General features: G+C 47.5%; 1 protein-coding gene across 2 annotated transcripts in view; it reads left to right on the plus strand.

Annotated features, from left to right (window-relative positions):
- Nucleotides 1-20,943, plus strand: part of nrp1a (neuropilin 1a) — a 50,404-nt gene extending 29,461 nt beyond the window's left edge. The window contains exons 8-18 of one of the 2 annotated variants that reach the window (XM_049007281.1): nt 5,330-5,485; nt 6,877-7,021; nt 9,056-9,390; nt 12,103-12,247; nt 13,067-13,177; nt 13,665-13,712; nt 15,998-16,144; nt 16,260-16,537; nt 16,868-16,964; nt 17,066-17,119; nt 17,536-20,943. In XM_049007281.1, the coding sequence (XP_048863238.1) occupies nt 5,330-5,485; nt 6,877-7,021; nt 9,056-9,390; nt 12,103-12,247; nt 13,067-13,177; nt 13,665-13,712; nt 15,998-16,144; nt 16,260-16,537; nt 16,868-16,964; nt 17,066-17,119; nt 17,536-17,813 (1,794 nt within the window). In that variant the 3' untranslated portion in view covers nt 17,814-20,943. The remainder of the gene's footprint in view (nt 1-5,329; nt 5,486-6,876; nt 7,022-9,055; nt 9,391-12,102; nt 12,248-13,066; nt 13,178-13,664; nt 13,713-15,997; nt 16,145-16,259; nt 16,538-16,867; nt 16,965-17,065; nt 17,120-17,535) is intronic. The other variant, XM_049007292.1, reaches the window with a different exon arrangement.
- Nucleotides 20,944-21,158: the final 215 nt, after the last annotated feature.

Below are 21,158 nucleotides of genomic sequence, written 5' to 3' on the forward strand. Positions count from 1 at the left end.
ATTAGCGTTCGTTCCTTGTTATATGTCACAGTACCATCTTTCTGTTTTGATCGGTCTTAGGAGCATGCTAAGCATTGTGGGTAGCCAAACTGAGGGGGGGGGTTCTTCTCGGTCATCCTTTTAGCCAAATTATTAATAAACGCGCGATGACAAAATGGCGGCTCCTGATGAAGAGCCGAGTTTTGACAGGAGTGGCTCGCATGTAGACTTATTACGGCTGAGATGTAAATGGCGGTGTGGGGATTTCTGTTACCTGCACACCATTCCCTGAACTAGCTGTTCGAATCGTTCCCAACGTTCAAAAAGCCCACCAAAATGGTCCTTTGTGCGCTAATTAGACACCAGCACCCTCTTGCCTGCATCCGGGAGGGAAGTCGCACTCGGCCGGAATAACCAGCATCCTGATGTCCCGACGTCCAAACGCTTTTTCAATTAGCCATGATCGGCGGGGTGCAGCGGCGCCCTTCTCTCTGCTGTTATCGAATCGCACCCAGCAGTGCCAGGCACTGACTAATTAGAGTACAGGCCTCTAATTAACATCGGCTTCTCGCCGGCAAACCCCAAGTTCCATGGGCTTGGCCGCCACTTGCGGGATACGAGCTCCTATCCATGGTGGGTCTGACCCGCACTCCGAACAGGGTCTCTCAGATTCAGTAGGATGCTTTTACAGCAGGGAGATCCACCCGGGTGGCTTAGAGAGATTATCCAACACGACCGGAAACACAACGTGGCGCCGGTCATGCCACGTCCTTCCACCGGGGACTCGTGTCTGTCCCGGCATTCCATTCCCAGGTCACCTTTACCCGCCATCCTCACACCCACGCTGCCTCCGTTTGCTTCGGATCACTCTCACCCAGCCAAGAAAGAGATTATCGCCATTCGGGAAAGTTGTGTATAATTTGATGTCTCGTATAGGAGCGGGCGGCTAAAAATACTGCAGTAATTCTGCCAGGTAAGCCGGGTGATGAATTAGAGGTTGGGAACGGCACTGGCGTCTCTCGGCATCAAGTAATACAGCTTTCATGAAAGGGAATTAATTATACCTTTAGTTAATGGAATTTTTAGAATGTGAATAACAGCCAGGTGAAATACATAAAATTAGAGGCAGCAGCTTCAGTTGACAGATGAAACGACGGTTTTGTGACCCACCCCCTCCCCACCAACATTGTTTGGTTTATTAGGCAGCAGCATGGAGGGGTTGGGGGGGGGGGGGGTCAGCAGCAGGGTCGTGGCACAATCAACTGTTGCCAGGTGATGCTTGCATTTGAATTGCAGAGCGATTGCTCATCTTTTTGTTTTGTTTTGTTTTGTTTTGTTTTCTGAGAAAGCGAGATGTAGAAAATCCATGGAATATTAATGCCCCGGACCCTCGATTTTACTATCCAGCCCACACATGCAAACGTGGACAGCTGCCTTCCCCCCCCCCACGGTCGGAAAACATTGAGGAATGCTGGGAAATGTTCTTTCCAAACCTCCTATGGCTCAGTTTTGGGAAAGTTGTGAACAGCGGGAATTAGCATCATCGTCCCTCGAGCCGTCGCAAAGCGTCACACAGCCCACACAAGCCACCCTGCTTGTGGAGACTCGCTCGCTGAAGCTTCTGGAAGCTGCCGGGCTTCGGCAAGGCGGCCACACAGTGGGGCCATTAGCGGCGAGGCCGCGGCTCTGATCACACACCTGTGCCTTGTGCCTAGACGGTGAGGATGGCAGCGGCGGCCGCTGCCTGGCACACCTGTAATTGGTGTTTCAAATGCTCGCCACCGCAAAGCCGGGCGGAAGTGGAAATCTCCTGGAAATTCCATCGATAGGAGCCGGGAGAGCGCCGGAGGTGCCGGGGATGCCAAAGCAGAGCTCGATATGACGAGCGGTGTGACTTTAGTGGTGTTCCGTGCAGATGGAGGGAGCCGGGCTGAATGTGCCTGGCGCAGTTCAGAAGCAGACTGATTGTGCTGTACGATACGCTGCTGCTTGGGCAATGTTCCCGAAACATTTACAAAACAGCCGTAGTGTCAGCATCTAAGTTCGACGCATGTTCACTTTGCATTCCACAAGCATCCTGGCCCCAGCTTAAAGTGGCCATTAGGATGAATGAGTCTACTGCTTTAGAGTTTTGATGGGAATCCGGTTTTAGCAATATGTCGATGCGATTGGCGGGACCTGTCTTCCCCGTTTACGTCGACAGTGGTAGCCTGGGCTAGCCGCATCTCGCAAGCCACCTGTGACAAAGCCTGCATTCCAACAGCTCTGTGTTCTTCTTCCTGGGATAAACTTGGTGGTAGTCGCAGTGTGTTTTGACCTCTCTACCCTGCCTGTGAGCACTACGCCCTCTAGTGGGCAAGACAGGTATGTAGAAATATGCCAGGCATGTTTCTTTATTACACTTATTAGCTCATGATGTAATGACCATGAAGGTAATCTGGTCTAAACCTTGCCTTTATTTAATGGGAGATCTTCTCTTTAGCCAGATTCTAAATTAGTATGTTCTGCTGGACCACAAATGCAAAAAATCCTCCTTTTGAGGGGATGAAACAGCAAGACACTTAGCCCCAGGTAGGATGATGGTGTGGGTGCTCGCTGTGTCTGTCAGTGATGATTTCTCAAAACCGAGGCACTTTGAAAGCATGCAGACATCTCAGCATCAACCAAAAGGTGCAGCGGAGTGAACAAATTCGAGATTAGCTACAGCGGCCTTGAATTACATGGCTTAACAGGTCTAATTGTTATGCAGAATGCTTCCAAGTCTAAGCTGTCACATCCTGAACCACGTCAATAAGTTTCCCGGCCTCTGGTCTGAGTTACCATAGCCAAAACCATCAGTTCACTAAGTCTCACTGTCATTGGCCCAAGGTGTACCAGCCAAAACCATCAGTTCACTAAGTCTCACTGTCATTGGCCCAAGGTGTACCAGCCAAAACCATCAGTTCACTAAGTCTCACTGTCATTGGCCCAAGGTGTACCAGCCAGAATCATCAGGTCAGTAAGCCTCATTGTCATTGGCCCAAGGTGTACCAGCCAGAATCATCAGGTCAGTAAACCTCACTGTCAATTGTTCCAAGCAGGTAACGAGTGGAACTGTTCACATTTTGTCACTTCGACGGTCTATTTCCCGGCTGCCATCTTGCTTTTTCTTCTTGATTTCACAAAAACACCACAAACGAGATATTTTTCACTATGAATAAGAAAATGCATGTAAAAAAAAAAAAAAAAACTCAGAGCCTTTTGATATTTATCTCGAACTGTCCATGGAGTTTTCACGCCTGCTATTTTGATGCTTCACGATGAAAGGTGCAATATTATTTTGCAAGAGCTACATGATAACGACCATGTCCCTCCAGGCTGCCTATGCTAATTAGCCGGTTATCTTCATTACCCTAATTTAACAGTTGCATTTGTTATCTCCAAGCTGCTTCGGATTTCGGATTATCTGAGCCGCATGCAGTTCCATCGTTCAGCGCCCCCTGGTGTGCAGCTAGCCTGGTCCCCCGCACCCCGGCTTTGATTTATTTATCTCCAGCAGGTCTGGATCATCCGTCGGTTTTCTGGTTTGCCTCAGAATTACCTCAGAGGCATTCTTCAAATGGTTCTCTCCGAAGGCATTATTTGCTGCCCCGAATCTAAATTTGATTGAGTCTGTTTGCCTTCAATTGTATTACAGCATATTAATGCCATCATCAACTGCCTCTAACAGCCATTAAACCCTCGCAGTCTGCACTCCATTCGCAGCCATTTGCATACTCTCTCCGTCGCTCAGCCACTGTGTTTCTCTCGTCCCCGGCTGTGAGCAGCTTTTCCACACGCAGCTACAGACGACACATTTCGCTAAGCATTTCTGACTTTTTCCATAAACAGGACAGGGGAGAGGTCATGTGGGTGGGGGTGGGGTGGGGTGGGTAGGGGTGGAGAGGGAAATCCCTGATCGGATCACAGCTTCTAAGAGCACGGAGGAAAAATTTGTGAAAGAAGTTAAAGAGACGGAAAGAGGGAGGAAGCAGGAGAAACAGAGTGCGACAGAAAGAAAGACATAGAAAGGAATACCAGATTGAGGTAAACTCCTGTGCCACACCCTGGAGTATAAGCAGGAGTACTCATTGTCACACCGGGAACATGAGCAGGAGTACTCATTGTCACACCGGGAACATGAGCATGAGTACTCATTGTCACACCGGGAACATGAGCATGAGTACTCATTGTCACACCGGGAACATGAGCATGAGTACTTATTGTCACACCGGGAACATGAGCATGAGTACTCATTGTCACACCGGGAACATGAGCATGAATACTCATTGTCACACCGGGAACATGAGCATGAGTACTCATTGTCACACCGGGAACATGAGCATGAGTACTCATTGTCACACCGGGAACATGAGCATGAGTACTTATTGTCACACCGGGAACATGAGCATGAGTACTCATTGCCACACCGGAAACATGAGCATGAATACTCATTGTCACACCGGGAACATGAGCATGAATACTCATTGTCACACCGGAAACATAAACATGAGTATTCATTGCCACACCGAGAGCAAGAGCATGAGTACTCATTGCCACACCGGGAACATGAGCATGAGTACTCATTGTCACACCAGGAACATGAGCATGAATACTCATTGTCACACCGGGAACATGAGCATGAGTACTCATTGCCACACTGGGAGCAAGAGCATGAGTACCCTGTGCCAGTAAGATGGGGCCAGCTTGGGTACCAGAGCAGGACCAAGGGCAGATTTGTTGTTTTTGAGGCTCTACTCGAACATTTTGAATCCCCCCCCACCCTTCTGTAATTACTGTTTGTGGCCAACGGGGGGCTTCTAAACCAAAGCAGCTCAATGCAAATGTATGGACTGAGTGGTGGTAAACACCAGCCTAACCGGGACCCAGGAACCAGCTGTCTGTTCAGGCCCTTCACCCAAGGGTGGCTTAGAACCATCCTTAGCTCATCCATCCACCAGCATCCAATTGGATCATGAAACTATAGAGATATAGAAATGTGTGATTGCTTCACAAGGTCTTTCTGAGCGATATAGGGAGTATACATCTTTGTTCATGTTTTTGTGCATTAATGAATTGTTTCTTTACAATTCTCTTTATTCATGATCCCACTAGATCCAATAAGCCCTTGTCTCCCATCTCAGGAAATTAAGGTTCTTTCTTTTGTCTTTTCTATGATAATTATTATATTTCTCTTCATTATCACTCTGTCGTACTACTTTTGTTTAATAAAATATGAGCCACGTCTTCAATACCACACTTTTCTTTCAATATGTGTCCTCATGTTTTGTGTGTGTTTGAAGCCTCACATTCCGCTTCCATGCCTTCCCAGGTGGATCTCGGATTTATCCGCATCGTTTCGGCGATCGGGACGCAGGGAGCCATTTCCCAGGAAACCCAGAAATCATACTATGTGAAGTCATATAAGGTGGAAGTGAGCTCCAACGGCGAGGACTGGATCATGTTGAAGGAGGATTCCAAGCACAAGGTAGGACCATGGGCAGTTAGGGAGGTCAGCATCACCAGGTTCCCATTTTAACCAGGTTGCTTTTGACTGGTGTAAACTTCAGAATATTCGCACCCGAGGTAAATGGGGAGTTACTCTTCTCGGTGAACCATGCACATTGGAGGAGGGGCTCAGATCTCAGATCTTCATCGCAGCAGGAGCTGGGCAACCCAGAGAAGGGATGAGTCACAGCAACGTGTTGCCCCCCCCCCCCCCCCCGGCTCTCTCTACGAAGCATGGTGCGTCACTGTGTATGAGGCAGAGTATTTTTGGGCACTATAAAACAACCGCAGTGAGCGGCCCACTTTTTTGTGAGCAGTGATGTAATTTGCATTGCATCCAACGATATGACCCCATTGGTTGGGACAGTGATGGGGGCGATAAGGAACTATAAAAAACAAAATAAGAAAACATGAATGGGATGGGAGTAAACAGACTTGCCCCCCCATTAGATTCTTGTAGTTAAACGGCTGGTCTTTGAGAAAAGTCATACCCAACCCCAAGTGAACCTGCCGGTCACTGCATAGTTAAAAAGGGAGTGTTTGTGTGTTTACAGCCGCATGGAGAGCTCGTATACAGAGCCGACAGGCTAACCTCATTGCCCACATGCTCGCCTGCGAGTACTGTGTACCCCAGGTCCTCTGCTGTAACCTCCCTGGAGTGAAGTCCATCTTTAAAGGCACGGCTGCGGGGTGACGTTGAGGTTATCTCCGATTCGGAGACTCTTAAGTGCTTCTGTGCAGAGAGAGGGTCCTTTTAGACGGTGCTGATCGCGCAGTTTGCTCTGAAAGGCCTTTTAACGGTTAGCAGCAAAGTGGAGCATCAGCAGGACATCTGGGAATTGGGAAACCTATTATTAATTTCTCTCTGACATGCAAGGGACGACCCTCAACTGTAGCCAGTGACAGTGCTAATGTTTCTCCACACCTGTCTTATGCATCCAGCTCTATGTCCAAACCTGGGCCTCATTCAGCATGTCCATGACCTTATTTTGGTAATAACTGGCTCATGGGTCAGTCCCATTGAGAGCAAGCCACACAGTTCTGAGCAGTATGGGATGCCACATGCAGTATGTCAATACAAGACAAATTAGCTACCGTTGCTAATGGGACACAAGGAGGAATGTGTCAACAGTGTTAGTGGGTACTGACTGGCATTTCATCAGAATGAAAAATGGTGCATTTTTGTCTGGGAGGTAGAAGGTACCTGCTAAATATTTGGGAGGAAAGCAGTTTTTAACAGAGTGGACTGGCAAGCAAGCAATACTTGGATGTTGATCTTCGTTGCTGGAGCGACTGGCCTGTATGTCATCCATTCTTTGAGTAATCACAAATAATCAGTGCCTTTTTCACTCTTCTTTGTCTGCATCTCAGATCTTCCTGGGCAACACCAACCCATCCGACGTGGCGATAGCAGAGCTGCCAAAGCCCACGCTGACCCGCTTTATCCGGATCCGGGCTGTGAGCTGGGAGGGCGGCATCGCCCTTCGCTTCGAGCTGTATGGATGTAAGATCTCAGGTGAGTCCTGGCCAAGGCTTTGGCTAACATTGGCTCCATGAGAGTAGGGTGAATTCACATTGTCCTTTAATTGCTAGCTGTGAGAACAATGCCAATGAAGCTTATTATGTATTTATAATACCTGATGTTTCCAAAATCATTTTGACTTGAATGCCACTAAAAGCAGGAATGACTCAATGATCTCTTGCTGAGTGCTGCCTGCTCCTCCAACCGGTCTTCACTCGCTCGTTTGCATTAATTTCTCCCCCCACGCACCCAGTCCCTCAGTAACGGGCCGTTTTGATCACTTGTGGCTTCATCTTGCCGCTCCGCTGTTTCGAAGCTCTTGTTTGTGACTGCCGATCCTGCTGCATCTGTGGGGGCGAGGTGCAGCCCGTCGGCAGGCAGCTGGAGCATCTGTGTTTGAGGGGGCGGCCCGCCCTATGGAGGCCACCAGTTGTGGTCATGCTGTCCATGCAGCATCACCACTCTGCATGGGTAGCATGGCACCCACAAGCACAGAATCTGAAGATACCCCAGAGGAGGATAAAGATGCCCCAGAACTTCTGTTCTCCCTTAGTCGTTTACACCAAATGGCAGCATGTAATCCTGAAGCCAGGCTGCTTGCATCTATTTTACTTTTGGGTTTTGATCCAGTGTAAACCGATACACAAGGATGACTGTTAGTAGGAAATTCAAGTGACACATCCCACTGAAGGAATTGGACCACTGCTGTAGTACTGAGGCCTCCAGGGAGAGAAACAGTCAGGCACCCTGAGAGGCAGAAGCAGCAGCGATACCATATGGATTATTTTAATCAGTAAATGTGCCTCTCGGCCTGAATGCTGCTCCCACATCTCAGAGGGTTTGCTGGGTCAGTCTTCACAGCATGCTTTCATTTTCAGCCCCCTTGATTTCAGAAAATAAGCAATTCTTTCACCTGGATGTAAAAAGGCAACTGGTTTGCGGTGTTTCCTAGCAGGTTCTGACAAAAATGTGGCAGCCAACGGTGAAGGAAAACCCTACATAGGCGCTGGTTTTCCAAGGCCATGAAATTCTGGTTTGAAACAGTCACGGTCTCACTGTGTTACTGCGCTGTCACAGAGGGCCAGTTTTTCATCACAGATACACAGATGATATTTATGTATTGAAATAAAGAAATACATTTGCCTTATTGGACAGCTCACATTTTACATTATAACTAACCATAAATACTACCAGGTTTCTACCGGACAAAAAAAAGTTTATATTCCATCCACAGGAGTACATCATAAAAACAACATTACTTATTTGATTAAGTGTTTACAATGAAGCCTCCAGGATGCAGGCAGCTTGTCTCTGTATGCTGCTGGTTACGGTGCTGCTGGCATCAAATGTGGAATTAATAATCCACTGGTTAGAGGGGATCCTTTTTGTACAAGACAAGAAGCGTAAAGAAGGTGAAGAGACAGAAGGTCGGGTATAGCTTGGAGCTGAGCACTGTTCTGGAAGTGGAGAGACTTTCTGAGAAATGCCGTAGGCCATAAAAATTAGCATGCAAGGCATTGGGAGCCACTGATTGAGGTGGCAGGACCGGATAACATGCGATCACCGACACTGGCGCAGGAAACACAGAGCTGGCATGAAACCCAGAGACAGGGACAGCTCCTGTCTTCAGCTCGCTGTACTCTTTCCCTACAGTCGCATTAAATCTCTGCGGTTTTCCTGTGGGGGCGTGAGCCTTGCTGTTAAAATCCTGTGCAACGTGAACACACAGTGTTCCCAAGGAAGGTTTAAGCACATGCCGTCCAGGTCCTGGACTGCAACAAAACATTTGTTCACCTTCACACTCCAATTGTTGTTTGCAAGGATATGAAGACCTTACTGAACAGCGGCTCAGCAGAGGAACGGGTCAGGTGGTCCATTTATACAATCTAGCCTAAGCTAATGATGCACATTTCCTGAACTCTGAAAACATGGACTGTTTCAGAGTGTCCTCGTAACATTTTTAGACTGCTTCCAGGGAGGATACTTTGCAGCTGACGTCGTCTCCCTCTTCCGCTGTCCCCCATGCAGAGTACCCCTGCTTGGGCATGCTGGGAATGGTGTCTGGCATGATCTCTGATGGTCAGATCACAGCTTCCTCCCACATGGAACGCACTTGGGTGTCAGAGAACGCCCGTCTGCTGATTGGCCGCTCGGCGTGGACTCTGCCACCACAGGCCCAGCCCTACGTCAACGAGTGGTTGCAGGTGGACCTGGGCCAGGAGAAGCTGCTGAGAGGCCTCATAATCCAGGGTGGCAAGCACCGTGACAACAAGGTGTTTGTCCGCAAGTTCCGGGTGGGCTACAGCAACAACGGATCCGACTGGAAGATGATCCAAAATGCCAGCGGGACTGGCAAACCCAAGGTGAGCTGGACTGACATGCTGTGCCAGGGACTCATCCTCCCTATCCAAGTGTATATATTTCTTTCATAGACTGTTCTTTTTGTTTGCTATAATAAGAATTCATAGACAACCTTAACAGCACTTTTACCAAAGTAAATAGGCCTCTGTCTTGGTTTGGCCACTGGCAGCCAGGATCTAGCTGGCGTTTTCCCCTAAACATCTTGACACACAAACCGAACACTTTACTTCAAAGGAAATTGTAATATGTGCAGAGTTTAAGAGACCTACATGCTCTGCAAAGGCAGCAGATCAGTACTGATGGCCAAATGAAGCTTCATGAACCATTTGCTGTATTTTCGGACACCACTAGATGGTGCTCTCTACTCATAAAAGGGCTCAAAGCATGCCCCAAAACACACCAAGGGTGCCATCCAGTGGGGTCAAAAAAATACAGAAAACAGTCCATGAAGCTTCGCTTTGGCTATGACTACATACCAGGATGCAATGTCATGAGATTGCCAGAGGGTGGCAGTGTGTTGGTTCTCTTTTCTATGCATTTAAATTATTCTGGGCACAAAGAAAATTGTGAAGCTTCTTCCATCCTTAATGTCCTCGCTCAGCTACACAGTTTCTCCGCCCCCTATTAGAACAGCATTTTAAATAGATTAATTTTTTAAATTGAATCTGAGAGAAATTTTAACAAGTCTTATCTCTAATTATCGACGCGAACGAGTCTCACTTTACCTGACTCACCATGTCACGTAATGGAAAATAATGGCTGGTGCGATAAGCAGTCATTACTAATTTCGTGAGCATCGGTGGATTGCATTGGCCATAGATAAGACTGTCACGTGCCTGAAGCTTTGGGGTAGCTCAGTGGAGAGCAGATTAGCGTTTATTTTAAGCTGTTTGGGAAAAACGCAGCCTGGGGCGACGGCTGGTCCCAGTCTGGGAGGTTGAATCAGACAGAGGCGCCAAGCGGAAGATGAAGGAGATGTGTGAGATCTCACATGATCCGGGCACCTCGCAATTCCCCACTCGATGTTAGCTCAGCAGTCAGGCCGTCCCTTTAGGTCTGTTTTAGGTCCTGAGCTTCAGTAACGAAGTGATGGCTGGGAGGTGAGATCGACGCCCACTAAATATTTGAGAAGGCAACCGTTTTTAACTGAGTGGACAGGAGAGGAACCAGTACTGGGGTCTCCAGAGCGCATCCACACGAAGGCGTTTTCCCAGCAGAAAATCTGTGGGTGCTCTAACATGTGATTTATGAATGAGTGAACCTGAGACACCTCCTACCGTTGTTTGCTCTTTTTTAACAACCTCCCAACCCCAGCAGCCATCAAAAACAGCGGAAAACATGTCGTGAATCTGGGGGCCTTGAAATCGCATCGGCTGGAAACAGAGTTTCTTCCTGACTAGTGAAGTCAGCTTTCTGCCCTCGGTACCCAGACACTAAAGGCCATGAAACCCAGGGTTCCTGCCTACACTGCTGGTTTTTGAGATGTCATTTTGGGGGCTCTGCATAGCCTGATCTGTTTTTACTGAACCCCTCCACATATTAGGCATCTCCAGCAATCCGTAACAACAGGATCCACCACCCCCAGACTCTCAGGGTGTACTCACACTAGCCAGTTCATGCTATGGCAGGCTTTGCTTTGAGCCCCAAAGTCCGGTTTGTTTGACTAAGTGTGATCGCTCTATTACACTACGCTTAACCGTGCCCTGACCTGCTTGAAGAGCTGGGCCAGAGTACGACTAATAGGGCTTCGGCACGGTGTGCATAGTGCGATCACTCACCGTTCCTGAACACGGAACACAGAGATAATGTCAGTCATGTGACTGACACATGTGTCTATACACTATACATGAACCAAACCCAGAAGGAGCTGATCAGGAAGGCTGCATGGATTGCATGCATTTATCCACAAAACTGTTTTGCTGGTCTCTGCAGAACACGACATAGCAGAATAACCTGTAGTTACTGATGCTAGTTTGATGATGTCTATGTAGCCTGTTTGCTATATTATAAAATCTTGCTGTATTATAAGATCCCTTACATAAATCACTGACTTTAAGCAAGGGAGATCATATTTAACTAGGTTATATTTCAGTATTCTACACAGCATGATACCTGCACTTCTCACATAGGATATAATTAAGTTTCAGCAGTGGTTCAGACATATTGAGTCCATCATTCTGATTTGATGGCTAGCGATTTATAGCATTAGAGATGCTTGTAAGAGTATGATTAGTACCAGTACTAAAGGAATGTAATACCAAACAGCTTCCAAACATGTGGTACAACGGTACCATTTCAGTACCGGTATCCTCTGCAGCACTAGTCTGCACAAACTATAAGATATTTGGAAAAAATCTTCTAGTACATTTAGCATGAATAAATAAAAGTCATTTTGTTGCATACTTGATGAATTTGTGTCTGTCATCATGCCTAAAACGACTGCAAATAAGCCACAAAATAAGGACATAAATCATGAATTCCATTGTGCTCTGCCACAGCGTTTTCTTTCGTATATTTTCTTCAACACAAAAAAATCGTACAATGATGATGAAAGCGTGCTGGGGCCCAGAACCTGTAAGCGCAGGCCAGCGGGGGAGTGGGGAGGGGGGCAGTGTGCTAGGGCGCGGTATAATACCACTGGGAAAAGTGTGAGTATGCCCTCAGATGCTGACTGAGGACTCTGCCCCTCTCCCTCTCTCTGTACCCCCCTGCAGATCTTCGAGGGGAACCAGAACTATGACACGCCAGAGCTGCGCCTGCTGGAGCCCCTGCTGACGCGCTTCCTGCGGATTTACCCAGAGAGGGCCGCCACAGCCGGCATGGGGCTGCGGCTCGAGCTGCTGGGCTGCTCGATCCCGGGTGAGTGCCCCCCCCCCAACCCCAGTGCCCCTTTCAGGCCCTGGATCCCACAAGGGCTTTAGCTCCACCTCCACGTTTAAGGGTGACATGCACTGCTGTGGTGACAGTCTGACCTCTGGAAATCCACATCCAGCTTAGCTCTCTCTTAGAGCATGGGAGAGCAGAGCATGCTAAGTGCTCTCGCATGGGCAATGGGGTACCGTGCATAGATGGTAAGTAGGGGTATAATGAAAGGGCCCAGCCCAGTGGGGCGAGCCGCGCCGCTATTTTTATAGCCCCTACAAAACAGCAGATGTTGGTGGCTTCCTAATATGAGCCAGTATCAGTGGCCAGTGGGTGGAGCTATGAGTGTGTGTGTGTGTGTGTGTGTGTGTGTGTATATACGTGTGTGTGTGCGAGCGGGTATACTTTACCTTATGGGGACACACTGTCCCTACAACGTGATGAATACCTGTTTTTTTCCCTTATGGGGGCCAGTTTAATAAAAATCTGTGACTGCATTGAAACAAACTAAAACTGCAAAAACTTATGGTTATGGTTAGGGCTGGGTAGCGGTTAAGGTTGTCATAGTTAGCGTTAGCTTTTTTCCCATAGAAATGAATGAGCGGTCCTCATAAACAGATGTTTACCCGACATGTGCATTTGTGCATGTGTGCATGCATGAGTGTGTGTGTTTATGTGCATGCATGAGTGTGTATGTATTGGGGCGTATGTTTGTGCGTGTGTGCACACATGTGCATGTGTGAGTTTCTGCGTGTGTGTGTGTGTGCACACGCGTGCCCACTCATGCATTTCCTCCTCCTGCCCCCCCTCCAACAGAGCCCACGGCCCCTCCCACCTCACCCGCCGCCTCCACTGCCGCCTCTGACGAGTGTGACGATGAGCAGGCTGGCTGTCACAGTGGCACAGGTGATGACTACGACACGACAGGTGCTAACATCACCTACATAGCCCCCCCACCCACTCATCTGACACTCCCTCGGACCCCCTTTGTGTCTCCTGCTAATATGAGCAGAGCTGGCTGTTTGTTGGCAATCTAACCTCTTGTTTTCCTGCACTGTAATAATTATAGTTATTATAATCCTAATTATTGTTTCCCCTCAGCCATGACCAGACTAAGCAGTTAGAACATGGATAGATGGGTAATAATAAAGATAATTATTAGATATAATAATAATAATTATTAGTAGTAGTAATAGTAGTAATAGCGATATTGTCATTATTATTGAGGCAGAAAGGCTGCAGGCATGAATGGGACCTTGGCCACAGAGTTAGCCAGACCCTCGCCATGTCTCCGCTTTTCTCCTAAATGCTTCTGAATAATTTCACATTCCCATGACAACGCACCTGCCCGCCTCCTAGCCCGCACCGAGGCGGCCTGGGATCGCTGTGACACTGTTTCCTCTGTGCCTGGCAGGTGTTTCCACGGTGACGGAGACCACCACGGAGGTGCACACCGTCGCCGGTAAGAGAGCCATACTCACTCACCTGCTCTCTCCACCAATCTCTCTCTCTCTTATTCTCTATTCCTTAACTGTCTTCAGCTTATCAACTGTATGATTCTTCTATTGCTGCCTTGTGACATAATATCTGTAGAATATCACAGACATATCATATGAATAATACAGATAAACTACAAATAAACAAACAAAGGACAAACAGAGTTGAAATCGATAGCAGGAGTGCATCCGCCTTTCATCAAGCTCCAGCCCCCCCCCCCCCCCCCCCCCCCATCGGTACCCCTCTTGTCCCGTGCCACGGTGCCCTCCCATCACTAATCAGCCTTGCCTACACACTAACAAGCGTGAGCCCAGCAAGTAAGGGCGTCACCATAGTGACCTTGGTTAATTGGTGGGGAGGGGGAGTGTGATGTCTCGCTTTGTCCTCATCATACGCGTCCCTGGGTCCATCTCTGCCAGTGAGGGTGTCAGCGTGCTCCATAGGTTTTTAGTATTGAGTGAAGCCCCACCCCCCCCCCCCCACACACACACACACACACACACACACACAGAGTGAGACATATACAAACACACATACAAATGTACAAAAACATATAAAGAATAAGACATACAAGCACATACACACACGCATACAGAGTGAGACACATATATACAAACACACACATACATACAGAGTGAGATACAGTATATAGAAGCACACACATGCATACAGAGTGACATATACAAACACACACATACAGAGTGAGACATATACAAACACACACACATACAGAGTGAGACATACAAACACACACATACAGAGTGAGACATATACAAACACACACACATACAGAGTGAGACATACAAACACACATACAGAGTGAGACATATACAGGCACACACACATACAGAGTGAGACATATACAAACACACACACATACAGAGTGAGACGTATACAGACATACACACATACAGAGTGAGACATATACAGACACACACACATACAGAGTGAGACATATACAGACACACACACATACAGAGTGAGACATATACAGACAAACACACATACAGAGTGAGACATATACAGACACACACACATACAGAGTGAGACATATACAGACACACACACATACAGAGTGAGACATATACAAACACACACACACATACAGAGTGAGACATATACAGACACACACACATACAGAGTGAGACATATACAAACACACACACATACAGAGTGAGACATATACAAACACACATACAACCTCTGCACTGGAATAACACTGTTACCATTAGTCTTTCATGGCACATTCCTGTCCATTTCTCAATCATAACTGCCCAACTGCATGCATATTGTTTTAACTGTATGTTTTTTGAACTGTAATTTTTATGTCTTTGGGTCTTATATTCATGTCTCAGTATATCAAGGTTAAATGTCTTGCATATTTATATTCTAATTATTGCCATTTCTTGCACTACGGCCAGCGAGATCGAAATTTCATCTCAGCATATGACCCATGGATCGTATAGCTGAAGATGACTATAAAGATACCATGACTTTGACAAACGAATTACATCACTGCAGCACCTTCAAAGACTCCCAGAGAGAATCAGTGACAGGCGTTTTCTGGGAAATATGGCGGCGAGCCAGGATTGTGGTTTGGATCTTGATGTTATCCCGCCTCTGGCGTTTATGAATAAGCACTTAAGTGCCAGCAGGAACCAATTAAAATATTGAGTTAATAGCTGAATATCGGCTCTCCTCCTCCATGGGAAAACGGTGGCGTTCCTTACCGATATGCATTAAGTGGGCTCGCTGAGAAGCAGTAGGTGGCGCTCTCCTGCATCTTGGGCAGCAGGGCCCCGCCCTGGTCAGCATCATGCTCCTCTGAAGGCGTACACTCCACCACGTATCCGTGGATACGGACACCAGGGTCAGGGACGTATAAGGCCATTGCACAAACGATTCCCCCCTCACCGCCCACAGCCCTGCTCGTTAGAAGTGGCACCCTCTGTACACCGCAGCAGGAGTGTTATTAAGATCCAGACCATCCCTTTTTCACACCTTGTTTGTTTAACCTTGTCAGGACTTGGGCTCTGTGTGCTGAAAGAGATCATTAATAGGATTCGGCCACTCGGCCGGCATTGGTCTCTGAGACCTTCCAGCTGACTCCTTGCTATCTCTTCATCGTCCTTCTTCTCAGTTGTGTCATAGGCCTCTGCTGCCATCTAGTGGATACCAGAATTAATGCCATTTATTTACCCTGCCGTTTCCAAACCTCAACGAAGGTAACGGGAAGCTTTCTGGTTGCAGGTTACCACTGGTTTGCGTGTGACTTTGGCTGGGCCGGTAGCCCCACCTTCTGTGGTTGGACATCAGAGAAGGACAGCAGCTTCAGGTGGCAAATTCAGTCCAGCGGGACCCCAACACTAAACACGGGGCCCAACATGGACCACACAGGTATGGTGGAATCAGTGATGACAGAATTGAGGAAAGGAGGTTGTGTGTAACTGCAGGGTGCAATACCCCCTAGAAGCAGCAGGCTGGAAATGCTTGTGTGTGTCGCCCTCTGCAGGAGGCTCAGGAAATTTCATCTATACCCTGGCCACCAGCGCCCAGGAGAGCGAGGTGGCGCGGCTGGTGAGCCCGCTGGTGACGGCAAGGGATACAGACCTGTGCATCTCTTTCTGGTACCACATGTTTGGCTCCCATATCGGCACCCTTCACATCAAGCAGCGTAAGGAGTCTGCTAGCGGTGCTGCTGATATCCTGCTGTGGACCGTCAGCGGGCACCAGGGTAGCCGCTGGAGGGAGGGCCGAGTCCTCGTGCCCCGCTCCAGCCAGCCCTATGAGGTACTGACCCAGAATTCCCTGCACCAGGGCTCAGCCCCTCTGTCATTCTAATCATAGAATTGCCTGCAGCAGAGCTCAGTCCTTTTCTCAGCCTAATCCCAGAATTCCGTACACCGGGACTTCCGAGATTTTGAATCCTACCAAGACCTGACACATTTCGCTGAGCCTTATGCAGATCATCACAAAGCAGATGCTTGGAAGCGCTTCCAAAAAATGCCAGATGCTGAAGTCACAGCAGCATCCAGGTCTGGCTGTTGTACAGCTGTTCCTGGTAAAGCGTGCCCTCTAACACCTGCCCCCTTAAAACTGCGTGCTCCATCGCCCCCCCAGGTCATAATCGAGGGTGTCGTGGAGAGGAAGAGTTGGGGTGACATTGCAGTGGATGACATCAAGGTGCTGGAGGGCATCAGCATGGACGACTGCAAAGGTGGGCTCCTGTCAAAGGGCCAGGGGCCAAAAGGGGGGGGACACAGGGGCATCTTCCCCTAATCCATCCATCCATCACCCTCTCCTCTCTTTCCCCCACAGACCCCGACGATCCCACGGACTCCATGCAACCAGACGATGACTTAAACGACATCAGTATGTCTCCACGGTTACCTAGATATAAACACAATCCAACATCCATATTATCCAATCATGAGCCTCCATGTCCTACCTAGCCACACTCAGGCCATCACACACCAAACAGAGCAAAAAGAAGGCACAGGAAAGCTGGGACAGATCTCAGGGATGGCCATCACAGTGAAATCACTCGGTCTAGTCTGGCCAGCCCATTGGTCAAGGTCTGGCTCCACCCATGCAGGAGAGGAACACCAATAAATGTTACATACAACAAACACGTCATACGGCTGTAATATGGGATTTCACATGACTGACTCTTTAGTGTATAACCAGCCTGCTGTATTCTGCGCCTCACACACCTCCTGTAGGCTGCTGTAGTGTCAGAAGGAGAGGAATATGTCCAGTTTGCATAATGTCATTCTTCCACCTTGCAGTCGTGGACATCACCGACTTCCCCAACATCGAGGACCCCAATGAGATCAACGGAGCGGGGAACATGCTGAAGACGCTGGACCCCATCCTGATTACTATCATCGCCATGAGTGCCCTGGGTGTCTTCCTGGGGGCCATCTGCGGGGTCGTCCTCTACTGTGCCTGCTCTCACGGCGCCATGTCAGATAGGAACTTGTCGGCGCTGGAGAACTACAATTTTGAGCTGGTGGATGGGGTGAAACTCAAGAAGGACAAACTCAACTCCTACTCGGAAGCATGAGGGTGGGGTGGCAAGGCCCCTCTTCCCTGGAGGAAGAGCAAAGGGAACTTTCCAGTCACCCCTGTATGTTCAGCAAAAGGGGCCTTGAGGTTACGACTGAGCCACGCCTTTCTCAGGAGATGCAGTGAGCAAAACCTTTCAGTAGGAGGCACTGTGTACAAAACTGAAGAAAAAAAATCTGTACAGTTAGAGGATATTTTAATTTAGGGGTTTTTCTGTTTCAAAAAAATTCTTCATTTTAACAATCGGATGCTGGTGTTGAGACCAACTGAGACAATGTTTAAAGTATTTATCGTTTTTTTCTGGAAGGAAATTATTTTTTAATTTCAAAGCTGTTATTTTTTTGTATAAAGACAGGTATAAAAACCCAAAATGAACCACACTGGCAAATGTGTAGACCCACAGACCCCCCCCTCCCCCCGGGCCATACATGGTGCCTCCCACCCCCCCAAGCCAGGGCTTTGACTCGTTTGGGCCCCTTCAGTGCCTTTACTGCATTCCAGTGGGCTTCTTTTTGTTATTTTGGAGTGAACGTCGCTTTTGTTTAAGAAGCTGGTCAATTGGCCAAACAAAAGAAAATGAAAAACCCTAGAGTGTCGTCACAACCCTACATATTGTACATAAGTCTTAATATATTTTGCTATCATTTCTTAAAGCTGCCACGCCCCTTTTCCCTGGGTTGTGATCTGTAAATAATCGGTCGTTTTGTGAATGGTAATTTTTCTGTTCCCATTTTTTTTTGGAGTGAGGTGTCACGGCTCGGGTCCGAGCTGGCTTTCTTTTCCAGTGGGACCGATGGACAGGTCCTACTGGCACCGTTTGGCTGCATGACGCTGGTACGTGCAGGGAAACCCAGCAGGTGCTGATCTGCAGTTTGGTTGGTATCCTGGTCAGTGTTCGCTGGCCCCATTTTGCCACAGAAAGACGTGTGTTTTGTCATACCAGTTCACACAGTGAGCGTTTTCCTCCGGGAAGCAGGTGAGGGAAGCCGTCTGTCAGAAAGTGTAGCTGTGGTCCTCCTCAATAACCTCTGGACTGATATCAGATGCATCTCATGCCGCGTTTGGCCGGTACCTCGCCAGCCAGGCTGAGTTGGACGTCCTCATCTTCTGTGCAGGGTCATCATCTGGATTCCATGGCCAAAAAAGAAACTGAGGAAGACACCCAAAATGCCTGCCTTTGTACCAAAAAATTAATTTAAGAGCTGAATCATTGGGCTGTTTTATCTGTGGACTGCTGCCCTGCCTGGACTGCCCCTTGTGGATGAAGGCCAGAGAGTCTCAGGCAGTCACTCATTGGCTGATTTTAACACCGCAGCAAATGGAAATCAGAACCTTTTAAAACAAGCAGGGTGCTCTAGATGTTGCTGTAGACTAGACCTGATGGATGTGTCAGCATTTCAGCAGGCAGGGTGCATCTGGAAACTGCATGGACACCGTAACATCACCCACCCCCCAACCCCCCCCCCCAAAGAAGCCAGTTCATCCTTCTGCTTTAACCACTTAACAAGTAGCCTGCTTCATGTCTTTACCAAACAAATATCTCCCTTCAGATGGGGGGGAATATTCGCAGTGTGATATTACACTATGGACCATAGGGAGCGACAGACCCCCCCCTCCAACCAAGGAAGCTTATTTCTGACAATCCCATCACATGCCGTCGGTGACTGAGGAGACAATACTTGATTTGTTCGTATATTTAGCACCCTAGTTAAAAACTACATACCAAGCCATTGGCAAGCCATTCTAATCACTCCTCATAGGGGCTTTGTGGCTAGATTACCCAGGATGCATTGCAGATGCTTGCAGAAATCTGCATGGCCATTTACCAGACACTCAATGGGGGGCAATATCTGACCAATCAGAGCCTTTCTCCCTTACGAACCCAAAAGACACTTTGCGATTGGACACGAGATCCCAAGTGTTGCTGTGGATATGTTTTATGTTTGTTTGTTTTTGTGTTTGACACCTATAAACCCCTATTCCCAAGGAAAATACCGGAATGGAGTGTAGAAAAGGCCATCAGTCTCGTCTGGTAGGTAGGCAAAAACGGATTACTGTAGGGTCACAAAAAACAAGAAACTACATTGCACTGATGAATCTATTTAAAATGTTTATGTGTTTATAATAATCATTTGTAAAAAAAAAAAAGACAGTGTTACAATTTTTTCATTTTATATGGTTTCAGATTATCTGATATAATTCTGAAATGTACAATTATTCAAATGTTTTCATTATTGAAAAAAGTAAACAGATTTCCTATAGTAACGTTTCCACTTAGGTAGTATATTATCGCTTTGTTTTGTATTGTCATAAAGACTTTGTGCAAATTTTTTTTACAAAAAAGAAAAAAAGCTTTTATTTTCAATACTGCTTCTGTAATTTGCTGTTGTAGGAAAAGAAGAATACACAGCAAAGCCTTAAACTTTAAATAACCCTTGTACTCCAACTCCCAGGTCAGAATCACGAAATTACCATGTCCCAGACTAATTTATGACTACTACATTCCAAAGATTCAGCTGGAAAATAAATGTTTTGTTACGATATGGCAGAATGGTTCTTATTTTTCTTTTGTTGCCATCTTTGTGTTGGAAACATGCTCCAAACTTCAAGGTGATTGACTGGAAATGAGCGCGTTTCACGTGTGAGAGAGAATTCAACCAAAGATGTAGCAGGTTCGATGTCTTTTGTACCACGTACTGGACTCCTTTCTTACCGTGACGTGCTCCCCAGACCCTGGAGAGCCGCTACCTTCCCACCAGATTCCGTATGCACTGCCAGTGACGATGCTGGAGGGAGCCTGAGCAGGATCTGTCTCAAACGCAGGAAAAACCCCACCCTAGATTATAACAGGAGAGTTTTTTGTGATTACTAGTCTACAAGAGAATTATGAAGATCGTGGTGGAATTCCGCCCCCGGATCAAACATCAGCTTTATCTGGGTCAATAAACAAACTCTGACCATCCAGGCTCTGATCTGAGCCAGCTTCAACATCTATGGGTTCCAGTTGAACTAGATTGAACAGGCTGGCGAGGTCTATTCCCCATTCCAATGTCAGACATGAAACTTGATCCACAGATGTTTTTTTTTGTTTGTTTTTCCTTGTGCAATAATAAATATGTTTAATAATTCGCTGGTTCTCTTCTATCCAGAAATCTAAAAGCGATATCTCCATGTGCAAATGAATTGCTGTGACATTCCTGTCATTTTATTTTGGTTAATTACTACATTGGTGGTATTAATAAGAGAAAAAAAAACGATGTAGCGAGTTTGACACCTACCCTGTGTAGGGCTGCCATATGGACTGTGTGACTTCACGCCTATTACCGCTGACGCCCGGTCCCGC

The sequence above is a fragment of the Brienomyrus brachyistius genome, chromosome 1 (genome assembly GCF_023856365.1).
Source record: "Brienomyrus brachyistius isolate T26 chromosome 1, BBRACH_0.4, whole genome shotgun sequence".
Taxonomy (NCBI): Eukaryota; Metazoa; Chordata; class Actinopteri; order Osteoglossiformes; family Mormyridae; genus Brienomyrus; species Brienomyrus brachyistius.